Below are 18,424 nucleotides of genomic sequence, written 5' to 3'. Positions count from 1 at the left end.
CAGACATGACTTAGTGACTGAATAACAAGTGCATGTATGGCTTTGGAGACCAGAGGAAGGAGCTGGATTTTGCTCTGAGTGGGACAGGAGTTACCGGAGGGCTCTGAGCAGAGGCTTAAAATGACCTAACTTGGGTTTTATAAAGGTCACCAGGACTGCCTTCTGGAGAATAAATGGTAAGGTACAAGGTAAGAAGCAAGGAGACAAACTGCTAGATTCTTTTCCTAGCAATAACCCAGAGGCAAGAAGAGAGCAGGTTCAGTAGGGTAGGGGCAGTGGGGTGGTGAGAAGCTGGAGATTCTAGGTCTTGGGAGGTCGAGCTGATGCTATTTGGAATGTGGGAAAGAGAGGCACCAAGAATGGTACGAGGTGGTCAGCCCCAGCAAAAGGAGGCCTGAAAAGTGAAAGTAAAGCCGCTCAGTTGTGTCCGACTCTTTTTGACCCCACGGACTGTGGCCTACCAGGCTCCTCTGTTCATGGAATTTTCCAGGTAAGAGTACTGGAGTGTGTTGCTATTTCCTTCTCCAGGGGATCTTCCCCACCCAGGGATTGAGCCAGGGTCCCCCGCATTGCAGGCAGACGCTTTACCGTCCAAGCCATCCATAACTAGGATGGAGAAGATTTCAGGAGGAGCAGAGGGCAGGCACAGCAAGAGATCAGCTTGAGACAAGTCTGACTGACATTGTCAGCAAGCATCCAACAGATGCTGAAGAGACGGTTGGATATGAATTTGAGGTTCACTAACCTCACCTTCACTTTTCACTTTCATGCATTGGAGAAGGAAATGGCAACCCACTCCAGTGTTCTTGCCTGGAGAATCCCAGGGATGGTGGAGCCTGATGGGCTGCCGTCTATGGGGTCGCACAGAGTCGGACACAACTGAAGCGACTTAGCAGCAGCAGCAGGGGCAACCTGCATAAGACCCTTAAGCTGGGAAAGATTGAAGGTGGGAGAAGGGGACAACGACAGAAGATGAGATGGTTGGATGGCATCACCGACTCAATGGACACGAATTTGAGTAAACTCAAGGATTTGGTGATGGACAGGGAGGCCTGGTGTGCTGCAGTCCATGGGGTGGCAAAGAGTTGCTGCAGTCCATGGGGTGGGGGGGCACCACCCCACTGCCCCATCCCTACACGACTGAGCGGCTAAACCGAACTGAACCTGTACAGGGCATTCAAAGTCCAAAGATAGAAATCCCTGCATACAGAAAAGAGACACAGAGACTCGGTGGCTCTCTGTTTTAAGAGAATAAGAGGGCTGACGAGCCAGGAAGATAGTAGGAAAGTCTGGTGAATTCGTTGTCCCAGCAGCCAGGAGAAGAGGGGTTCAATCAGGGGAGGGCTCACTGGCTGCTGAAAGGTTAAGAGGAAGCCACCCTGTCCGCATGGGCGTTACCACAGTTACTGCGGATGCGAGGTTAGTCAGAGGCGGACCGCGCAGGGACCCATGAACTGTGCCTCAGTGCACCAGGTACCCCAGAGGGACTGGGGTGAGGGAGCAGGGGGTGAGCAAAGGCTGTGAGGGCTGAAGGGAGACGGCACATTCGTCTGGGGGAATTGTGAGTCCAGAGAGTGTAACTCCAGGATGCTGGATACCAGCTTGCGGAAGTCACACAGGCTGTAACTGAACCAGGCGAAGGTTCAGTGGGCTTTCATCAGGGATGCCGGGCAGCAGAGTCCTATTTCCAAAAGGCCACTTGGAGGGGTGGGGGCAGGGACCAGGCCTGTAGGTGCGCACAAACCTGGCCCCGGAGCTCAGCACGTCTGCAACAATCCGGTTTGCCTCAAACTTTTAGGATTAGCCCCCCCTGCACGCTGGGGCCCCTGCAGCAATGCGGTCCGCCCCCTCCCCCTCCCGAATTGACGCGGGGACTGGGGTGGGTGCGCAGCCTGGGGACCGACGCAGAGCAGGCTGCAGTTAAAAAATTTTTTTAAAGAAAAAGGACGCCTAGAGACGCTCCGAGGTGTGTCACCGCACCTCGTCGCGTGCCGGTCCAAAGTACACTCGTGGAGTGTGAATGCCCGCGCCGTCACGGCTAAGGAGGCTCTTCGCCTTCGGAAAGAAATTTAAGTTTATTATGGAGAAAGCACTCGTGTCACTTTCGCAAAAGGAGACAGAAAGTTTAAAATGGGGGTGGGGGGAGGCGAGGTAACAAAGCGCGGTCGGGGGCCACGGCGAGCGGCAGAGGCTCCTCCAGCCAGGCAGTTAGAGACGAACAAAAACGCGGGAGGGGTCGCGCACCGCCTCCCGGGTGCCGAGGCGCCGGGACGCGCGCCGGGCAGCGCCGGGACCCGGGGCGAGAGCCGGGGCCGCGCGCGGGGCCGCGAGTCGGAGAGCCCCGCCCCCCCGGCCCGGGCCCCGGCCGCGCGTCGGCCCGGGGGCGTCTTGCGCGCCCCCTCCCCGCGGTCCCGGCGGGGCCCCGACGCAGCGCGGACTACAAGTCCCAGGAAGCCCAGAGGCAGGCGCGGGGCGGGGCCTGGCGCAATTCCCCGGGATCTGGCGCGCTGGGAAGCGCCGCGGAGGACGCAGCGGCGGCGGGCGGCGGGCGCGCGGGCGGGCGGGGCGCGGGCGCGGGCGGGGGCGGGGCCGACGTGGGCCGGAGCCCTGCGTGCCAGGGAGGGGGCTGGCCGGGCAGGCGGCGGGCGGCGCTCGGAGCGGGCTCCGCGGCTTGCACGGCGCCTGCGGCTCGGTCCCAGCTCGGCGGGCGGCGCACAGCAGGCTCGGCGCGGGCGGCCCCGGCGCGCCGGGCGGCGCAGGACGCAGCGCGCGGACTTACGCCGCGGCCGGGGAGCCCCGAGCGGCGCGGCCACTGCCCCCGGGCCGGCCCTCGGCCCCGGCGCTCGGAGCGCGGCGGCCGCCTGGGCTTTAATGGCTGCTCGGCGGGGCAGCGCCTAGGGGTGGAAGGCGACTGCGGCACAGGAAGGCGCCCGATCGAGCGTCCTCCGGGGGCCGGCCGCGCCCGCTGCGGCGCGCTCCATGGGGGCCCGCTGACCTGGGGCGCCGGGGCCCGCTCGCTCGCCCGACCGCCCGCCCGCCGGGCGCGCGTCCCGGCCATGAACTGAGTCGGCGGGCCGGCCCCGCGCCTGCTCCTCCCGCTCCTTTCTTCTCGCGCCTCCTCCGCCCGCCGCCCGGCGGGCCCGGCTCCCCGGGGGCTGCGGCGCCCGGGGCTCGGCGGCCCGCGGGCCCCGGGGCGCGGGGCGGCGGCGGCGGCGGGGGGCGCGCGGCTCCGGGCGCGGCGCCTGCACCATGAACTACCAGCAGCAGCTGGCCAACTCGGCTGCCATCCGGGCCGAGATCCAGCGCTTCGAGTCGGTCCACCCCAACATCTACTCCATCTACGAGCTGCTGGAGCGCGTGGAGGAGCCGGTGCTGCAGAACCAAATCCGGGAGCACGTCATCGCCATCGAAGGTGAGGGCCGGGCCGCCGTGGGGCTTCTGGAGGGCGGGCGCGCGCTCGCGCGAGCGTGTGTGTGCGTGCGTGTGTACACACGCGCCGGGCCATGGCACGCGGCTGCCCCGCCGAGTGGGCACTGCGGTGCTTCTCACCCCGCAAGGCCGGGCGAGAGCGGAGGGGGAGGCCGAGAGGGCCGGCGAGCGCGCCGCCAGAGATGGATCGCCGGCGATAATGTGCTAATGGGCTGTAGAGTCTCCGCTGAGAAAGTGACTCTGTGCGGCCGCGTCCTGGGCCACCCGAGTGACCCGGCCCAGCCATAAGCCCCCGGAGCGGTTGGCGCCCCCGGCCCGTGTGACAGGTTACTAGGCCGGGGCCGAGCGTCTTGCTAGACGTTGAAGAGGTCTTTGGATAAGTGCTGCTGCTGGGGGCGAGGCTCTGGCTGGCAGGTTTCCTCCGCAGGGTAGGGCCAACCCCTTTGGTGTGTTTGCCCATTTCGGGGGCACAGTCAGTGGAGGCAACGGAACTTAGACCCAGCGGAGAACCAGCCCCGGGTACGGACAGCACTTCAGGTCCGACCCACCTGCTCCGGCGCGGAGGCTGGTTTCCTCTACAGTGTTTCCTACCGACATCCTGCATCAGATCAGAAGAACTCTCGCGGAGAGGGGAGGGGGGTCACTTTCACACGCGTGGCACTGGGATGCCACCCACCCTTCCTGCAGGTCGGGTGAGGCAGAGGTCCTCAGGAGAGGTGCCCGGAGTTCTGCCTCTCTGGGGCCAGTGTTTTCTCTGGATCCCTGTGGTTCTTATTTCTCTGCTACTGAGCTTCCAGCTTATCCCCTTGCTTCCCCCTCTTCTTGCTGTTGGCCATTGATGGTAAAAGGTCTGAAGGGTGAGTTGTATGTAATAGACAATTGTCCCAAGCAAGAGTCCCTCTGGCCGCTGTTGGGGAATGCTGAGGATGTTCCGAGGCCTGGCCAGGAGTGTGTCCGAAGCCCAGCTTAGGCATCACCCAGCTTTGGTCCATCTGTAAGCAGGGGGCATTGGCCTTGGGGCCGGGGGGAACTTTGCCTGAGTGCCGTGCAGCCTGCACGGCTCACCCTAGAGTGGCTGGGCTTGACGCCTGGCTGGTTAGATGGAGAAGGCGGTGTCGATGCTCTTGGCATCTGGCGGCCCCATGGACTTGAACTGCGTCCCGGCTCAGCTGCCCTGTCTCCATAGGGGACTTGCTAATTCCGGGAAGGATCTGGATGGTGCTCCAGCCTTCTGCAGGCCTGGCTGTCAGAGCACCTGCTGCCCCGCTGGCCATTTAAGATGCTTCCAGTTTCCTCGAGAGGCAGAGGCTCCTGTGTGCCTCTGGCAGGACTTGTGGGAGGCCTGGGGGACCAGCGCAGGGCTGCTGATGCTGGGCGAGCTGGCAGGAACGTGCCTCAAGGGTCCGGGCTCCGGCGCGGTGGGCACTCACGTGAAAGGCCCCCTGCTCCTCTCGCTGTTTCCTGGCAGCATCCACGGGAGTCTGATGAAACTCTTAGAAAGCTGGTACCGAGCATTGGATGCGCCTGGCCGAGAGTGCCTAGTCTCCGTGCAAAGACCTCATCAGAGCGTCCTTCCTGCTGCCTTGGGTCCATTTCTCGTCTTGAAGCCCAGCTCTGGGGTCTCAGGCGCTCCCCACGCAGCAGTTTGACTTTCTAGCAAGAGGATGTGGTTTCATTCTTCTTTTTTGGAAAAAACAAAAACAAAAATCCATGTGGTTCCTCGATGATGGTTTCTGGTAGCTCAATGTCTGTCTGCCTGTACACACTGAGACTTTAGGCTCCTTCTTGGCCGGAAGCCTTGTCGTTTGTTGATGAGACTCAGAATCAGTGATGAATCCTGCTTGGGACTTTGACAAGGCTATTATTTTTTCTGTTAAAAAAAAAGGAATGTCTGTGTTGTGTCAGGGCTGCAGTTTATTTAACGGGGCTCTAAGAATCATTCAGATATGCCTCCCATTTTTGCGTTATTAACAATGATTGCACCTGTCATTTGTATAGAAGAACTTTAGCAGGTACGCTCTTATATCCGTCAGCTCGTTGTGTGGCGGTCCCGACCCTGGGGGAGAATGTGGGCCAGATTGATTTTCTAGAGGATGGAGCTTCAGGGAAGGTTAATGACCTCCTGAACATTTGACTGAGGTCAGAGGTGAGTGTGAACCAAAGGATCCTTGAAACCTAGGTCTGCAGGCTTCCCTGACTCCCCGGCCACCTTCTGCCGCTCCTCCTAATGAAATTCGTTGTTATAATGAACTGTTCCCCCACTCTGTGCCGGCTTTAAGATGCAGTTGTGATTTCTGTCTGCGCCACTGATATTTTGGAAGCCGAGAAGATTGATCAGTTGTGGCAGGACGACATTTTTCCCGTGACAGGAGAAGTACGCAGAAGCAGTTTGGTGCAGTTGTGTAGGGCATGGATTATGGGTTCTTCCGTCACCACAGATGGGGGAGCTTGGCCCTGGGGTACACAAACTGTAGACGCGTTTGTCAGAGCTCCGTGCCGTAACCGAGCTTGCGCTCCAGAGCATCCCAGTATCCCTGAGGAGCACACACATATCTGCCCCTGCCTGTGAACCTGGGAGGTGAGGACGGCACCATGGTAAATGTACACCTCCTAGAATTTTAAAGTCTGTGCGCGTCAGAGTCAATTGTTTTAAGAATCGCTTGTCCCAACGAACAGGGAAGATCGTCTGCATTTTAGAGGATGTCCAGCCAGGCTTTATTTTCTGTCTCGGTGAGTGTATGCACAGAATTGGAGTCAGACTTACAAAGCTACTTGATTGGCGCAATGTGAGCACTTTTCCATGTTATGAAAAAGTTTGAGGATAACGATTTTTCACCTTGGCATAACATTCCAGCATTTGACTGTGTCATAATTTACAGAAACTTTTCCTGTTTTCTGGCACCTTGAAGCATTTTTGTTGTGGAAGAGAGGAGTGGGCTCATCAAAGGGAAGGAAGTTTCGGCTCATGCTTGTTTTCAAAGTGATTCCCAGAGAGTCTGGATTGGAAAATCTCTTAATGATGGACCAAATTGTATAGATTTTAGTTGAAAGGGCTCGCCAAGAATCCCAACCCTGAGTCGGGTCTGTGACCCTGTTTGAAGGCACGGGAAGTGTGATTTAATGCTTAGTCTTGTTTTGAAACATTGCTGCTGTTAAGTTACTTCAGTCGTGTCCGACTCTGCGCGACCCCATAGATGGCAGCCCACCAGGCTCCTCTGTCCCTAGGATTCTCCAGGCAGGAATACTGGAGTGGGTTGCCATTCACTTGCCAAAAAAGAAGAAAGAAAGAGTTTTTCCAAAAATTTACTTGCGGCAGAGATGTATTTTTTCCCTTAAGTATCTGGAGTCTTAAGGAGGCATTGCCCGCTGTTTTCAGATTTACCCCATCAGTTTTCGGGGGTGTCCTCCAGAGGTGTGGCTGGCACCCCAGGTGTCCTCCATGCCTGGAAGCGAGCTGGGACCAGCTGTCTCCAGGGTGAGCATCCTGCCTAGGGTCCCCACTCCGGTTCTTCTTGAAAAAGCCCATCTGGAGTTGATGAGGTTGAGGTAAATGCATCAGCTGCCTTTCTTGTTAGATAAAAAAGCTTGCTCTTCCTGCACGGGTAAAGCCTCTATTAGCGATTGCATGTTGTAATTCAGCTTGCCAGCAGCTGAACAGCGATGCGGATGACAACCCAGCCAGCTTATTCAGCCGGCCTACGGCTGAGCCCCTGACTGGTCTCATGCCTCCACACCCACCAGGCAGCAGCTCAGGGGGAACTGAGTGCCCTGCTGGCCCCGTTGGTGGTTTGTGTGGCTTCCTCTGAGGGTTTGGAGAAGTCCCAGCGTTCGACAGAACTGTGCCTGACATGCCGGGTCAGGACACTCACGGGGGGCGTTCACGGGCGGAGCTCTGGCATGTGGGGGACCTGGGAAGATGGGACAGGGGCCCCCCTTCCTCCCGTGGTGCAGCCGCTCCGTTGAGCATCGTGTACAGCAGAGAGCTAAGTGCTTGACCTGCATATCTCCATCCGTCTTGTGACGATCCCGTGACGTTGATGCCACCTTTGAGGCCCAGAGGGCTTCCCTCATAGCTCAGTTGGTAAAGAATCCGCCTGCAATATGGGAGATCTGGGTTTGATCCCTGGGTTGGGAAGATCCCCCTGGAGAAGGTTAAGGCTACCCACTCCAGTATTCTGGCCTGGAGAATTCCACGGACTGTATAGTCCATGGGGTTGCAAAGAGTCAGACACGACTAAGCAACTTTCACTCTTTACTTTGAGCCAAAAAGGGTAGGAAACTTGCTCGAAAGAGATGAGCAGGGCTGACCATCCTCAGGGCTGACTCTCCAGCCCTTTCTGAGCGAGTGACGGGACTCCTGGTTACTCACAGTTCCTACAAGTCGAATGTACAAACCATCCGAGCCTGTGCCCCCCCCCCCCCCCCCCTTATCCAAGAGAAGAAGGGTTTGCGGACGCTGCCCGTGGCTGGAGGTCTTATGTTCTCTGTGAAGTTGCTTACCTCAGCAAAACTGTTGTAAGAGCCTGTTTTCCTATGGAAATTTATTTAATCTGGTTGTTGCAGGGTTAGGGAAGAAATACCTTCTCCCTGCCGTTAGGTGAGCATAATTCTTCTTCAATACTATTGACTGTATTCATAATATTTCAGGCTTCATCAAAGTTATAACCATGGGACTTCTAGTTATTGATATGAGTATCACAGTCTCCTCAAAATTAATTCTCAGGTGGCTGTTTGTCCCTTCCGAATTAAATTTCATACCTTAATGGCTTCTGACCCTTCCAGAATCCAGGCGTCCTTTCCACCTAGCTGGGATCAGCGTGTTCGCGGTCTCTCCCAGGCTCTGTCTCAGCTCTCTGAACAAAGCTCATCTCCTTATACCAGTCCAGCCTGCAGACTGGGGTTTCTTTGAGGAAATCAAGTCGTGCACATTTTTACCTCCTCAGCGATGCTGTGTGTCGTGTCTGGCCCTTGGAGGATGCCCAGGAATTGTCGAGGGTATGACTTGCCGGAGGGTCTCACGTTTTTTCTGGCTTTTGGGGCCTCTTGCTCCTCACTAGTGATCTGATCGGTGTTGATCATGCAGAGAGGGTGTTCTGAAACTTGTCACGAGAGCACAGATGCTTGGACTGGGGTGCTTTGCGGTCAGGTGGTGGTGGTTAACCTGGGTGTGCTGTTTGGGTAGCAGTGAGTTTTTTTTCTAGTGCATGTAGGGGAAGAGAAAGATTTCCTTGCTGAAGCCTGGCACCTTTTTCAGCACAGCTGTCTGCAGGAGGGTGGTGCTTTCTCTGCCGGTGTGAGTGAGTTTCAGGTGCAGAGTCTGTGTCATTGATAGGGACGAGTGAGTGACGGGTCTGGGTGGCTGACAGTGTGGTATCTTCAGTGGAACATCGAGAGTCTTGATTCTTGAAGTTCAGTGTGCAGTCAGATCACATGGAGGGCTTGGGAAAGCAGAGTTACTACTTCTGTAGGTTTGGAGCAGGCCAGAGAGCGTGCTGTTGACAAGTTTCCAGAGGATGCTGGCTTGCGGGTCCGCACTTTGAGAAGCAAGGTCAGGGAGGGGAGGGCAGTCCAGCAGTGGACTGGGCACCTTCCCTGGACGTCGGTCTCAATCAGTGGAGGAGGTGTCCTCTCATCCTCCCCTGTGGGGGACTGGTGGGGGCCAGCAGCCCTGGCCATTGCTTCTGGTGACGCAGCTTAAACACAGTGGAGGAGGGATTGAAGCCCAGGTTTGAATGGGTTCAAGTCCATGTTCACTTCGCCTCCAACGATGATGCTGATCAAGTGCCCTGCAAGGAACGTGGTGGGTGGAGGATGGACATTGCCAAGGGCGGGCCTTCCCCTTTGGCTTATGGTAAAGAATCCACCTGCAGTGCCGGAGACAGAAGTGACATGGGTCTGATTCCTGGAAGATCCCCTGGAGAAGGGCATGGCAACCCAGTCCAGTATTCTTGCCTGGAGAATTCCATGGACAGAGGAGCCTGGCGGGTTCCAAGAAGTTGGAAAAGTCTTGGCGACTAAACCACATGCTCCTTAGTCCCTCAGGACTAAGTCCCGTCTGGGGTTCCCTGGACTTCCCCTTCCTGTCTTGCCATGGTGGATTTTTAGGGGAATCTCCTGTATGTTTCAGCGAGGTTCTTCCGTATTCACTTGTTGTGATAATTTGACAGGTGAAACATCCTTGTGTTTGTTCTTTTGCTGCTAAGAGGGCGTTTCCCTAAGAAGGAGAGCAATCTGTTATTAGCAGCTTAAGAGGGCTGTTGGGGGCCCTGGAGGAAGTGACTCAGGAGGGAGCTGCAGCCTCCACGGAGGAGCCTGGAGCCCTGCTTACTGCTGCCTCTGTTTTCTGTCCAAAGCTGGCTTTTTATTTTGTTAAGACTGAAATCCCTTATTCTGCATCCTTTTTTTCCCCTGTGTGCCCTGCAGGTGTTTATCATTGGTGACACTGGGGCTGGTTTTAACTACTGATTTGGTCCTGTCTCTTGGTTTCTCAGCGTTCAAGCAAACCCCTGTCCCCTGTCCCCTGCCCCCACCCCTGGCCCAACACTCCGGATTCTTTGAGGCCTAAGTGATTGAGTTAGGCAAAGCCGATCAGGCTTAGTTATTTTTAAAATCCAGGGTTCGGGGTTCTGATCGGGTGCTTAGCCACGTAATTCCTCCGCTCTGTTAGGCACCTGGCTCTGAGAAGGAACGCGCACCCTGCAGATGTTTGTCTCTAATCTCGGCAGCATCTGTGATTGTCCTGGGTGTCTGAGCACCGGGCCTCCCCCGTGCCACGTCCTTCCGGGAGCTCTGGGCCTCTGAGGGCCAGGGGGGCACTTTCACTCTCCTGTTTTGTGGTATGGGAAGCCTGCACACGGGGCTGCAGGGTTGACCTGTCCAGGGGCAGGGCTGGCATTGTCGTGGGTCCCGTCCCTCCCCTGTGCCTGTGCCCATGACTGACCCAGGCCAGGAAGGGCTTACTTCCACCTGGGAGCTAAGGAGGGAAGGAGAGAAGATACCAGCGCCAGCAGAAGAGGTCTGTTAATGAACCCTTTGAGTAACCAGCCAAATAGCTGTCTGTGTGCGAGGTTGGGACATTTTCCATAAAGAGCGGACTAAATATAGGCTGCAGGGTGGGGCCCAGGGCCTGAGCTGGGTGGGGGGTTGCTGTCATCACTCCCGTTTTGTTTCTCCCACTGGTAATCAGAACTCGCCACCAGCCCGAACAGGTGGCCACCCTGAGCTCTCTGGGAACAGATTGGTGTGTTTGTTTAACCAGGGGCTCATTTGCAATTTTCACACTTCTCTCGCTGTTTGATTCGGATTGTCTTTTTTTGGGCTGCAGTGTTGGAGTATTTGTGCAGTGTTTCTACACAAGCAACTGTGTAATCTTAAAAACTGCTCACGCTGTCTGCTTGTCATTAGCATCATGCTTCGAAGCTGCCTTTTATTTATTTATTTTTTTCTGAAAGGGTGGGAAACACTTTTCATGGTTCTGGGAGAAGCATTCCAAATAATTACCGGCCATGTTCACAAACGATTTATGTTTGGTCTTAGAAATGTCAACATCCAGCAGGCCCTTGCAAATAGAACCATGTTGCTTTCCAGCTTAGCACACAAAGCTCCTGTTAACAGATTCTCAGATAATAGTCTTAAAGAGGGTACAGGATCTTTTAGGAGGTGGGTTTAGCCTTATTTCAATGCATTTTTAGTTAGTATGGACACGCGATACCAGGTCTACTGAGGATACTTGAAGGAGTTAGAAAATTTTTTTGCATGAGCGCCTGCAGCAAAGCGAGGCACCCCTTAGCTTCCCGAGTTTATCCCTTCACCTTCGCCACGTGACTGCTGCTGCAGCAAGAGTTGGTGTTATAGATGCGGTGACTACGGGCACGCTTTTGTAATGAGGTAAATGGAAGCGGGTCCGGAGAGAGTGGAGTGGGCTGAAACTCTGCTGTTTGTGTTTCCAGGGATCCTTGTCTGGAGGGGAAGGTTGGCCCATTTTCCAGGGAGGGCACTTCCGTGGGCTATCCCGCCTGCCTGCCCCGCCCTTCGCTGCAGTTTCTACGGATCTGGGCTCTGCCATGAGCAGTGCCTTGGTTTCCTCCTGTCCCGACACTGCTCTTGTTAGTTCAGGCTGGTGAACCTGGTCTCAGACAAACAAATGGTTGTTTCAGTTTTACTTTGGACCGTCAAGCCTGGATCTCTGATTTTCTGTATATTATTGTACCATTAGAAATTTGGGGGTTGAGGGTATTGAGACCACTTTAGATGCGGTAGCTTTTTGGGACTCATTTTTTTGGAGGGGTGGGGGTGGGGGCATAGAACGTAGATCTAGAAGGATGCCCAGGTCCTAAGGGAGGGTGTTTTCACAAACTGACCACGTTGGGTATGTCCCGTATCCAGATCAGAACAGCGAAGTTGGCCAGCACAGGGCAGGACCCCTCTGTGTTGTGTGTGGTTGGAGGTGGCTGCTTCTGCTTGCTCACCTGCTCTCCCAGTGATGGGCATTTGGGTGGCTTCCTGTTCGGGGCTGTGGGAATAGGCCTGCCTATTAGGACACCTAATATAGGACACCTCTGGTGCCCTTGTTCCTTTTGGTGAGGGGGTGGTTAGTGTCCTGTTATCCCTTACCCCAGGTCAGCAAAGCTGCTCCCAAACCCACTGTGGCGGCAGCCCTGTCTGGAGGGACCTTTCCTTGCTGTTCGGGGTTTACACTGCAGACCCTCAGGATGGAGGCTGCCTCCTCCCTGCCTGCCTCCCTTGCCTTCTTTCCAGCTGTTTGTCCAGAAACAGTCAAGTGCCTGATACGTTTCCGGCACTGTCTCAGGCATTAGATTTTAGAGTTAGGGTTGTCTATGGGCTCTTCATTCCTGGTTAGTGGAATAATTGCAGCTTCATACACAGAGCAGTGAGGGTGCAACCCTTCAGCAGGAAATGGTTTCCTTGAAAATGCGGAGCAACCCCCAGGGTCCCCGCAGCTCTCCCGGGCTCTTGCTTGACCTCAGTGGTCAGTGGGGGCTCTCTTGGCTGAGTCTAGACCACCCCTCCTGCCCCTGGAGTCCATCTCACGCCGCTGTGCCCGCCTGTCCATGTTGCTGTCTGAAGGGAAACGCCTTCTGCAGCTCTGGGTTCAGACTGGCCTGCGGTCTGAATGGTCAGTCTCTGCTGTTTGTGGCGATTACGCGGAGACCCAAAGGGAAGAAAGCTACAGCTCTCTGTTACTCTCGAGGGGTTGTTTTCTTTGTTCCTCTGACTGTGTCCTGGGAGCTGCCCTGCACAACCCGCCCCCCACCCCAAAAAAGGCCACACTCAACCCAGGAAGCGTGTAAGGACCCTGGGGCTGGAGAGAGAGGGGCGTGTGCCTTGAGAAGTCTCCAGTGGCAGTACCAAGGCAAATATTTATTTTGAGGGATGGGGGCTGGGAGGGCCGGGCTTCCCCTCATTTTGTTCAGCAAGCGTGGGAAGTGGCCTGTGTGAGGAGTCTGGGCGGGGAGATGCTATCGCGTGCGGACCTTGGGCGGGGCACTGTCTTTTGCTTCTGGGGTGCAGGCAGACGGGTGCCCCCAGAGTGCCTCTCCCAGGGCAGTGGGAACTAGCCCAGGAGGCCACACTGGTCCAGACTGGGGTAGACAGATGGGGGCAGAGGGGTTACCGGACAGGGAGACTGGTGGGACACGGGCAGAGGGCTGAGGCTCTCCGGGAGGGTGGGTCGTAGGAATGGACCATCCAGAACCCCATCTCCGCAGCCGGCAGGGACCTGGGGAGGGCGGGCGGATGGAGAAGAGCCTTGTGAGCCCCAGAGAGCAGGCTGGGAGCGCTTTTATGTATTGGGCTGTGGGAAACTACTGATTATGGATTTCCGTTTGGACAGGGCGGGGGGTGGTGATGCTCGGGGCTTGCTGGGCAGAACAGAAACGTTGCGGTGGCTGCGGTGGTGGTGGGGAGTGGCTGGCAGGTTCAGAGCTGGGCTGCTCTGAGGGAAGGTGGGGGCCGGGGCAGGGGGGCAAGGAGGGAAACAGAGGTGCGCCCCCCGAAGAGGCAGGTGCAGGCGCGAAGGGGCCTGTAACTTGCCAGGTGGAGGGAGCGAGGTCTGACCCTGGGGACGCAGGAGTGGGACCCTGTTGGGGCAGAAGGGGTCCACCTCCAGGTGCTCCAAAGGTTTGGGCGGGAGGGGTGCTCAGTTACCAGGGGCGGTTCCCCAGGCACCAGGATTTGGAGAGGAAGCACGCAGCCCCTGCAGGGGGGGCTCCGATGGATGGTTTCAGGAGTCACCCTGCCTGTCATCCCGGCTAGGGGGCCGGCATCTGGACCTCACGGGCCATCAGTTCCCCCTCTGCAGATTCTTTGGTGGGTGTCAGGGGCACGACAGCCCCTGGGGAGTGTCTCTCGCCAGGGGCTGAATTGTTTCCCAGGGGGAGGGGGACCTGTGCGATTGAGCCTGGGCCGCGGTGGCCCCTCAGGTCCTGTTCACCCCGCCGGTTAGTCTCCTGGACGGCTGTCCCCGGCCCAGAGCGCAGGTCCCGTGGCGCTCGGCTGGTGCCTGTCTCCACCTCCGACTCGGCCTGTTACGTGTGTATCTTCTCACTTGGTGGCTCGAGTCCACAGACGGGCGGAGGCCACGTGCTGGCGGCACAGAGATGAGCAGGCCGCTCACTGTGTGAGTCAGGGCGGGCGCGGGCTTCAGGCCGGGTGTGCACTGGGCTGGGAAGGCTGGACGGGGCTCCTGGAGAAGTGAAGTCGCTCAGTCGTGTCCGACTCTTTGCAACCCCCTGGACTGTAGCCCACCAGGCTCCTCTGTCTATGGGATTCTCCAGGCAAGAGTACTGGAGTGGGTTGCCATTTCCTTCTCCAGGGGATCTTCCTGACCCAGGGATTGAACACAGGTCTCCCACACTGCAGGCAGACTTTACCGTCTGAGCCACAAGGGAAGCCAGGAGCTCCTGGAGGAAGCCCCATTTGAGCCCCAGAAGATGGGAAGCGCATGCCACTGGGGGTGGGGTGGAGTGGGGAGTGGTCATTGATAGGACACTTTGGTCTCTTACCTCCCAAGGAGGCTTTGGAAAACTCATCTCTGCCCAAAGAAATCTCCCTGTCTTCACACAAAAACTTTTTTTTTCCCCCACTTAAAAAAATTTCAGTTTTACCCTAGTTTCTCAGTTTGGACTTGCTTTTCTGATCATCTTATATTGGGGCATAAGAAAATTATGTATCTCTTTCTGCCTACTGCCTAAATCTAGAGTTTCCCCCTCAAACATCCCAAGCCCCAAGTGCTTTCGCTCAGCTGGCTTGGCAGGAGAATCTTGCAGTGGGGGCAGTTGGGTCATGTGCTTCTGAGAGTCGTGGCAACCCTGCCTGGCTGGTGAGCGGGGTCTGGACGTGTGGGAATGCTGCTTTTCTGAGAGTGGCTCAGAGTTCTAGACTTTGACTTCAGAGCCTGTGTTTGTTTGTTTTTTTCCTAGAGTTCGAACTTCTGCTTCTGGTGAGGTATGCAGGTTGAGGGGGGTCACGCTCAGGATTTTTGGTTTCCAGATCACCTTCTTGGATATTAAAGAGTCTCTGGGTGGTCTGGAATGGTGGGACCCTGCATGCACTGCTGGAGACACCCGGGCGCTGGGTGTAGCTCAGGGCACGGCAAGGGAGACCCCGCACCTGAGTCTGCAGAGCCCTTACCCACTGGGTGGGCTGTGGGCACCCACCCTGGGCGTCTGTGTCCCACAGCCTGGGGCCTGGGATTTGTGTGAACAAGACGTTTGCTATTAAGAGAGATGAAAGTCGTGTTTACAAGTCAGGAAGGATCTTTTGCTCAACATATTGTGCTGAAAAATTTCAAACATATGGAAGAGTTGAAAGAATGCTCAGGGTGAAGTCCTTCATGCCCGTCGCTTTGCTTCTCTGCTTGCACTGTGTCTCTCTCCAGCCAGAGCATGACCATTCAGCTGGCATTTGTAACAGAATGCAGAGCTTTCCTAGGCTAGTTCCACGTTGGTTTGGAATCCAGAGGATTTCTGGAAGCGGTATCATCCTGATGTCGTGGTGTCAAGATTCCAGGTGCGGTGCAGACCCAGCAGGGACAAGGTGCTTCTTACTTGTGCATCAAATACGAAGTCCCTTGAACTGCAAGGAGATCCACTCAGTCCACCCTAAAGAAAATGAGCCCTGACTATTCCTTGGAAGGACTGATGCTGAAGCTGAAGCCCCAGTACTTTGGCTACCTGATGTGAAGAGCTGACTCATTGGAAAAGACCCTGATGCTGGGAAAGATTGAGGGCAGGAGGAGAAGGGGATGACAGAGGGTGAGATGGTTGGATGGCATCACCGACTCGATGGACATGAGTTTGAGCAAGCTCCAGGATATAGTGAAGGATGGGGAGGCCTGATGTGCTGCAGTCCTAGCTGTCGCAAAGATCAGACACGACTGAACAACAGCAACAAAACATGAAGGATCTTCTGCTGGAGCAGCCGGCTTGACCTGTGTTTTGGAAGCATGGTTGTTGTGGTTGATCTTTTTTTGTTTTAATTTTTTTTGTTTTATTGAAGTATAGTTGATATACAGTGTTGTCTTAATTTCAAGTATGCAGCACAGTAGTCCATTTATACATATGTGTGCGTATATATAATCTTTTTTCCTTATAGATTATTAGGAAGTATTGAGCGTAGTTCCCTGTGCTATACAGGGGTTCCTTGTTGGTTGTCTGTTTTATGTGGAGTTCATCTCTACATAATCTCTACAATCTCTGTTGTTAATCTTGATACAGTTCAGCCTTGAACCCAAAGGGAAACTTCGGACTGAGCTCTGACTTGAATCCTGTGGCCGACCACGTGTGTGTTTGGGAGGGCAGCCCCTCTTTGGGCCGTGCTGGTTTTGGCTGCGGGGATGGCCTGCCATCCTCTGTGTCCAGGACTTTGCTTTCCGCAGCAGCCCATGTGTTGCCGTGGAGCACAGGCATTTTCTTGCTGGATCTTGTTGCACCGTGAACACCTCCTGGAAGCAGAATGACGTTGTGCAGGGTCACAGCCTTGAAGGCCTCGTTACGACATCTGGGGGTGTACAGGGGGCAGCAGGAGGAACCCCATCCGTGAGGATTAACCTCCAACATCTCTCTCTCGTTCCCCCGACTCGGCCAGGAGAGTGAAAGCAGGTATGGAGCTGTCCCTCATCCAGATGGCACACCAGCGTCATTGTGAGCACACGGTCAGTGCTGCAGGTATGAGTGATGCGCCTGTGTGTGTGTGTGTGTGTGTGTCTGTGTGTGTGTGTGTCTGTGTGTGTGCGCACGCGTGCATGGCCTGTGTGCTGGGTGTCTAGTTCAGCTCTCATCACCTCTCTGCTTCAAGAGTTCCGGGTACATCCCAGGCTGAACTGGGAGCTGAATGGCCCCATCGTTCCTGACTTAGCAGTGTTAATTACAGTGTTAATTACAGAACCTGATTAGGCCTCCGAGTTCCCGTTCCCCAGACTGGGCCCACATGGGGCGTGTCTTCTGGGCTGTCCTTGAGCCAGCGATGACCTCACAGAGGGCCAGCCGTCCCAGCCTCCTCCTCCTCCTCCTTGTCTGACCCCCTGCAGCTCTTTCCACATCCTGCCCAGAGCTGGCCTGTGACCACGCGGCCTTTCCAGGAATTGAGTCAGCATATTCTGTCCCTGTATCGTCTCTCAGCATCTCTCCCCCACCTCCTTTTTTTTTTTTTTTTTTCCCTTTTTGGGACATGCTGTGAGGCTTGTGGTGGGATCACAGTTCCCTGACCAGGGACGGATCTCAGGGCCTCGATAGTAAGAGCACGGAGTCCTAACCTCTGGACCCCCAGGGAAGTCCCTCTCGCCGTCTTCCCCACGGCCGCTATCTGCACAGCATGGACTGACTCCAGAATGCCCCCAGGTTGGACTGGCCGGTCAGACTTTGTTCTCCCTTGACTTGGGCTTTCAGGCCATCTTAGCCCACCTCCCTGTCTTTGCTTCCAAACCAGGCTTCCACGTGCTGAGCCTGTGGGGTCTCAAATACCCAGCCAGAGCCCTGGCTTTTAATCTCCACTTTGTCAGCCTCAACTTTTCAAAGTCCAGGCAGGCTTTTTAGGGAGGGGAACTCAACTGCAGGATGAACCTGAGTGGCCACCTATGCACTTGTTGCTCGTCTGGGTGGGGGTGACCTTCCGCACCTCCTGAGTGTCCGCCCTTTCCTCCCCCGTCTCGTCTCACTTGCTCACGGGGACTGCCTCTCCCTGCAAAGTGGGAGAGAGCTTAATAGTCCATCATGTCACCTGCTGATGGGGTGAGGGTCCTCTTGATCTAACAGTTTAGGTTAAAAAGAAGGCCTAGGCTCCCTCGCGCATTTTCATGGTGGAAGGAGATTTCAGATGTCCTGCTTGTCCATGTCAACAACAGGCTACCAGAATTCTCCTTATGGCTTGGCTTCCTCTACATGTTAAAAAGCCACTTGTAGGGGCTTCCCTGGTGGCTCGGTGGTAAAGAATCCACCTGCCAAGGCAGCAGAGCTGGGTTCGATCCCTGGTTCAGGAAGGTCCCACGAGCCCTGGAGCACCCACGCCCGTGTGCGACAGCCGCTGGGCCTGTGCTCTGGGGCCTGGGAGACACAACTAGAGGGCAGCCTCCACCTAACACAGCTAGAGAAAGCCTGCATGCAGCAACAGAGACCCAGTGCAAGCAGAAACAAACAGATAAATAAAAGTACGTGTTAAAAAAAAAAAAAGCCACTCGTTTGTGTGACCTTACCTTAAGCCCCAGGGACCTGGGGAGGTCACCCCACTCACCCTTGTTGCTGAGCTCGCTGTTGGTCCCCCCTCCCCTTCTCCCGGGATGTCTCTCCCATAGAAACGTAACGCGATTTATAATTACATTTGTGAGTGTGGTGTTTGTGTGGGCGTGTTAGGGTGTCTTTTCCCGAGGGGACAGGAGCATGTGGTCTAGTTCTGTTTTATTCCCAGAGTCACCCCTGGCAGCCTTGGCGATCGCTGGTTAAACACAAGGACTGTCTAAATTGGCATTCGTGTCTTGAAG

At 55.9% G+C, this 18,424-nt stretch overlaps 1 protein-coding gene across 4 annotated transcripts in view; it reads left to right on the top strand.

Moving 5' to 3' along the window:
* Positions 1-2,616: 2,616 nt before the first annotated feature.
* AGAP1 (ArfGAP with GTPase domain, ankyrin repeat and PH domain 1) overlaps positions 2,617-18,424 on the top strand; it is a 576,306-nt gene continuing 560,498 nt past the window's right edge. For all 4 annotated transcript variants that reach the window (XM_060414900.1, XM_027967353.3, XM_027967343.3 and 1 more), the window contains exon 1: positions 2,617-3,412. In XM_060414900.1, coding sequence (XP_060270883.1) covers positions 3,250-3,412 — 163 coding nt within the window. In that variant the 5' untranslated portion in view covers positions 2,617-3,249. The remainder of the gene's footprint in view (positions 3,413-18,424) is intronic.

This window comes from Ovis aries, chromosome 1 (assembly GCF_016772045.2).
Source record: "Ovis aries strain OAR_USU_Benz2616 breed Rambouillet chromosome 1, ARS-UI_Ramb_v3.0, whole genome shotgun sequence".
NCBI classification, from domain to species: domain Eukaryota; kingdom Metazoa; phylum Chordata; class Mammalia; order Artiodactyla; family Bovidae; genus Ovis; species Ovis aries.
Note: the sequence above shows the minus strand (reverse complement) of the source record. Positions and strands in the feature narration are given on the sequence as shown.